The 5,528-nt window shown below is 47.3% G+C and overlaps 2 protein-coding genes across 2 annotated transcripts in view; one reads left to right on the forward strand and one right to left on the reverse strand.

Annotated features, from left to right (window-relative positions):
- Positions 1 to 4,285, reverse strand: part of LOC310797384 (lipoxygenase homology domain-containing protein 1-like) — a gene marked incomplete at both ends in the record, with an annotated part of 17,650 nt that extends 13,365 nt beyond the window's left edge. Inside the window, 6 exons of the mRNA XM_083659753.1 lie at positions 707 to 888; positions 1,053 to 1,220; positions 1,464 to 1,592; positions 2,494 to 2,598; positions 2,826 to 2,974; positions 4,050 to 4,285. Coding sequence (XP_083515879.1) covers positions 707 to 888; positions 1,053 to 1,220; positions 1,464 to 1,592; positions 2,494 to 2,598; positions 2,826 to 2,974; positions 4,050 to 4,285 — 969 coding nt within the window. The remainder of the gene's footprint in view (positions 1 to 706; positions 889 to 1,052; positions 1,221 to 1,463; positions 1,593 to 2,493; positions 2,599 to 2,825; positions 2,975 to 4,049) is intronic.
- Positions 4,286 to 4,685: 400 nt separating this feature from the next.
- LOC310797385 (adenylate cyclase type 1-like) overlaps positions 4,686 to 5,528 on the forward strand; it is a gene marked incomplete at both ends in the record, with an annotated part of 47,230 nt that continues 46,387 nt past the window's right edge. Inside the window, one exon of the mRNA XM_083659754.1 lies at positions 4,686 to 5,283. Within this exon, the coding sequence (XP_083515880.1) occupies positions 4,686 to 5,283 (598 nt within the window). The remainder of the gene's footprint in view (positions 5,284 to 5,528) is intronic.

Raw genomic sequence — 5,528 nt, forward strand, 5'->3', positions numbered from 1 at the left:
TGACCAGAATCGCAAAAGCTTCTCTCAACCAAAACTCCAAACAAGCGAGTCCATCCCGACTTCCTCAAACAGCGGCCGTGCAGACAGGCCAGACAGGCACAGGAGAGCAGCAAAGCACTGACTGGTGACAAGCTTGTCCGCCCACGGAGGGCGGAGTTGAAGCAACTCGAGAGGGAGGGAGAGAGAGAGAGAGAGAGAGAGAGAGAGAGGGAGGGAGAGAGAGAGAGAGAGCGAGAGGGGGAGGGAGAGAGAGAGAGAGAGAGCCAAAAATGAATGGTTAAAGTGACAGTTCCATCCAATTTCACAAAAAGCCGTTTATCTCTGAATATTCTTTTTCACGCTAAAACCATGCTGTATTCAACTGCTAATGCTTACATAACTACTAACTCTACAAACTAACTCTTTTAGACAGAGAAAGTACACATTCTATTAGTACTTTTGAGATATTGTATGTTCACAAACTCCAAGCTGAAACGAATCCTCGGCTCTTATAAAATGAGCCATAATCCTCAAAAAACGGCTTGGCAGAAGCTACCTACAGCAAAAAAAAACGTCTGGCAGTCAATGTGTTAACAGGACCCGGAAGAATTTGGCCCACTGTAAGGTCTGAACATAAGGTGAATAGGTTTGTGTGTTTATATGTACATAGGTTAATCTCTCCCCCACTCTAATCATCATTTCAAACTACACAATGTGTACTGTGTACCTCAACAATAATAATGTCCTCCGCTCCTCTCTCGAAGTACATCTTCCTCTCCCTCTTGTTGACACACAGACACTTCTGCTGGGTGCAGACTGCATCTCGCCCGTACAGGACCATGAAGACATCTGCGTCTGTGCCCGCTCCAAACACATCGCTCGTAAAGATTTTGATCTCGTACGGCACAACTACAACATAAACACAAAACACAACTACAACATAAACACAAAACACACGCCTTTATGTGCTTCAAATGATCAATATCTCCAACATCTGTAAGTGTGTACGTAGAACGTTTGATATAACATGCTTCACAGCTGGAAGGGCTTTGTCAGCAGTGCTTTAGGCCTACATGGTGTGTAGAACTCTGTCTGAAGAGCATTGGGGAACAGATCCCTGACAATGGCTCCATCATCCTCTCCTTTATCCAGCCAGCGACCACAGGGGAAGCGTAACTTCTGGCCCAGAGACGGAGCATCGATCTCCACCCAGTCAAGGAACCAGCCTGCCGAGCCTCCTCCTGGAACATTGACACAAACTCTCAGAGTATTTGTGAGTGTGAATGGGTTCGTGTGTGTCGATTAGGTTGGTAATGTCAGTCACCCACTACTCAGAAACAAAACAGGCGCTATAACAGCGATATTTTACGTTTTTAGCCCTTATAATAATAATATCATCATCATGCATTTGATTTGTACTGCACTCTTCCTGCACAGTGAATGTCAAAGTGCTACATGCGTAGTAGAAAGTGAATCTTATGTACCGTTGTTGTCGTGTCCAATACGCAACTTCTTCAGTGGTCCGATATCCACGGCTTCCACAATGAACTCATCGATCATCCCCCGCTCAAACTTATTCTTATGACTCTTTGAAGCTTTCATGTTGATGACACCTGTATACAGTAGATGCATGCATGACACAATGAGTCATCATTTGATGACATTGATGACAAATTATGACATCATTTGATGACATTTGATGACATCATTTCATTTTTCATTTCCATAGATAACACCATTGTACTACCCTCCAAAACTGCTAAGAACCTTGGTGTGATCATGGACAACCAGCTCTCCTTCTCAGCCCACATTTCTGCAACAGCACGCTCCTGTAGGTTCTCCCTATATAACATCCGCAAAATCCGTCCATTCCTCACAAGAGAAGCAACACAACTCCTGGTCCAGTCACTGGTCATATCGAGGCTGGACTACTGCAATGCCCTTCTAGCTGGCTTACCTACCTCTGCTATTCAACCACTCCAGCTTATCCAGAATGCTGCAGCTCGTCTGGTGTTCAATCAACCCAAATTTTCCCACGTCACCCCCCTCTTCCATGACCTCCATTGGCTTCCCATTTCTTCACGTATCAATTTCAAAACACTAGTTCTAGCCTACAGAGCAGTACACCAGACAGCCCCTCCGTACTTACAATCTATGGTCAGATTCCAGCCCTCACACCGCTCCCTCCGCCCCTCTACTAGTGCTGGACGCCTCGCCCCTCCACCATTACATGTACTCAATAATCGCTCGTCCCGTTCAAGACTTTTTTCATCCCTGGCACCGAAATGGTGGAACGAACTCCCTCCCTCGGTCAGGACGGCCGAAACTCTACCCATCTTTCGAAAAAGACTAAAAACTCACCTTTTCGGTATTCCTTCATGAACAGATTTTTTCTGATCCTGTCACTGCCTTGTTTTACTGTTTATATTGTTCTATTTTTGCTAGTCTCTGACTTTGTATTCTTGTTGGTTTTTATTGTAAATAACTTGGTTATTGGAGTGTTTACATTATTACCTGTGTCGTCCTTGGTGCCGTACAGGATGGTAAACACATTGGCATCCGTTCCAGCGTATTTCTTGTCACCGGTTTTGATCCTCATTGTGTATGTTGTTGACATGGCTGTCATGAGAACAAATCAGAATGAAATTCACTGAATTAATCAATGCACAAACTTGGGATTAAGCATTGCCATTATTAATTAATTAATTAATGAGTCACACATCCTTTTCAGAGGTTGATTGGGTCAAGATCAATCTTCCACCTTTCTTCATAGTGGGGGAAATATATTCAAAATGTGTCTGACAATGAGACCAAGTCAAAAACAATACACAGTGCAGCAGCAGCACCTTTCTGCTCCAGACCCAGTGTGGCTTCAGAGTCTTCCTCATCATCATCGCCCTTCTTCATGAAGGCCTCGTCTACTGGAACCAGCTCCCTGGCAATCTGTCCATCATCCTCATCAATAGCTAGCCAGCGTTTACAAGGGAAGTAGTACCTACAATAACATTAGAAACATCTTATTTTGTATATGTAAATCACACACACACACACACACACACACACACACACACACACACACACACACACACACACACACACACACACACTGTATTTAACACCTTGTACAGTTCATGTGTCCCCTTGACAACCCCTCCCCAACAAGAAGAGGGGGACATCTTCAGTGCGTCTGGCAGCTTACAGCTTCTGCTCACGACCACATCACGGTCATCATGGTGGCAATCTGGGAACCCAGAGTCTATTTTTATATAAAAAATAGACTCTGGGACAACAACCCTACCTTTTTTCCCAGCTTCCTGTACAGCGCTCCTCTCCTGCCACCGTCACTTCCTTTTCCCGTGCTCCACTGTTTACAGTCTGAATAGCAACTTGCGCCACGACCCTCCAGTCATTTTCCACTGTTGTTGTGAGACGAGTTGACGTCTTCTATGCAGTGTGTTTTTGCGTTAACGTTATTAACGAAGAATAGCCGAAACTGTCGCGGACAATTATTTTTCAAATAAAAATCGACTCTGGGTTCCCAGATTGTCGTGGTGGTTGTGGTGCTGTCCACACGAGGGCTCATGGACATAGAGGAGATCCTGGTGTTGCTGAAACAGTCCCAAACACAACTGAGGTGGAAGGCCTCTCCACCTGTGAGCTGGGTGCTACCATCACCACAGGGCGGGGGGGGGGGGGGGGGGGGTGGCTCCTTACCAGGGATGCAGCGGTATACCGTTTGAAGGTATACCGCGGTTTGAAAAAGTCACGGTATCAAAACCACTAAGATTTGCCGTCATACCTTCCCCACAGTATCAGCTGTTTCCCCAAAACAACGTGCCCAGGTCGCTTGCAGAGTGCAGCTTACGTGGCCCCTCCCCCTGGCTGCATGCCTACCTAGACTAGAACACAGCAGAGAGGAGCTGTCCCTGACTGTGTTTACAACCGTGTGTGATAATGGCTGAAGCAGGAGAACGCAAGGACCCCCCTAAACTGTCCCCCCATCTAAAAAGACGACGTCGGCTGTATGGGAATATTTCAGCTATTGTAAAAACACAAATGGTCCGTAATACCGCAAAACCGTGGTATTTTGGACTGGCTGGCTCTGTTGCTGTGTTGGCTGGACGAATGCGGTGACCTGAGTCTGGGTCTGCTGCACAGTCAGCATGGGGCTGGCTAAAGTGTTCTGGACGTTGGGACTGGTCGAGCGCACAGAGCCGCTGGCACAACCATAGACGGTCACATGGTCCACCAGCGACCCTTCGGTAGCCTGCATGGCTTCCTGCGTCTCCACCTGTGTGGTGGGCATGACGGTAGCGGTGGGCGTTGGGGTGGGGACGCTGCTTGCTCTTGGAGTGGGCTTGTTCCCCGGGTTGACAGGCTGCTTGCTGCCAGTAGCCACAAGAGGCCTTGGCTTAATGTTGGCAGTTGGGGGCTCAGAGGTACTGACACTGGAATGTCCAGTGAACTGATATTAACTGATGATGTCACTTAACGCATAGACATTCTTACATCATCAGTGATTTATGACATTATCAGCGATATCATAAATCACTGATGATGTGATGTCACAATGACCAAATGTCCAGTGAACCGATGTCCAACTGATGATGTCACTTATGCATAGACATTGTGCCATCATCAGTGATGTCATAAATCCTTCCCTGCTGAGGTTCTATATTGGACGACTCGAAGTTAGTCTTTATAGAATGGCTGATACAACTGCGCCCAGCGGAGTGAGCCCTGGAGGAGGAACGTTAGAGGAACCAGAGAGCGAAATTGGAAATACCATGAGAGGAATTGTGAATGGAAACCTTCAGAAGCTTCAGAAGTACGTGAAGACCCCAAAAGGGGCTATAATTGCTGCCGAAATACTCATCAGCTCCATCATCATCGTTTGCTATACAGCGTCGGCCCGTACGGTATCCGGCTTCACTGCTGTGCCCATGTTTGGGATGGTCGTGTCGGTGGTCTTCTTCTACATCTTCATGACAGAGAAGGACAAGCAGATCAAAAAAGTCAAATGGGCCTGGTTGAATCTTTTCCGGGCCAGCATCGGTGCTCTCCTGTACCTCATCAATGCTATGGTCACTGTGTGGGACCATACCGGGAAGGGCGGTCTCATCGCCGCCGGGGTGTTTGCTTTGATCGCTGTTCTCCTGTTCTGCACTGACGCCTACATCATCTTTCAGCAGGTGGTTGCGTTTGGCCATTTACCAGGCAGGTACAAAGCCTCAAAGGTCAATGCCAAATCCCCACAAGTCACTTCCCCTGACGCTGCTGGGAGGTCCACCTCCCACTCAGAAGGTACTACGCTTGTACATTCAGAAAAGGAAAAACACTTTGGCGTTAGTGGTGAGCTCATCTCCGTGGGGCTAGATAGTGGTTAGCTAACGTGAAGCCCTAAACTGTACAGCTGGTTTGGGCGTGCAGCGAAAAGTCAGTCACTTCTAGACACAGCATCAAGCACCTGCCCCTTTTCCCTCGATGTGCAAAGTGGCCTTTTCGTCTGCGGCCACACTACTGTCTTTCAGAGGCTGACATTGCCGTTT

The sequence above is a fragment of the Poromitra crassiceps genome (assembly GCF_964638095.1).
Source record: "Poromitra crassiceps genome assembly, chromosome: 23".
NCBI classification, from domain to species: Eukaryota; Metazoa; Chordata; class Actinopteri; order Beryciformes; family Melamphaidae; genus Poromitra; species Poromitra crassiceps.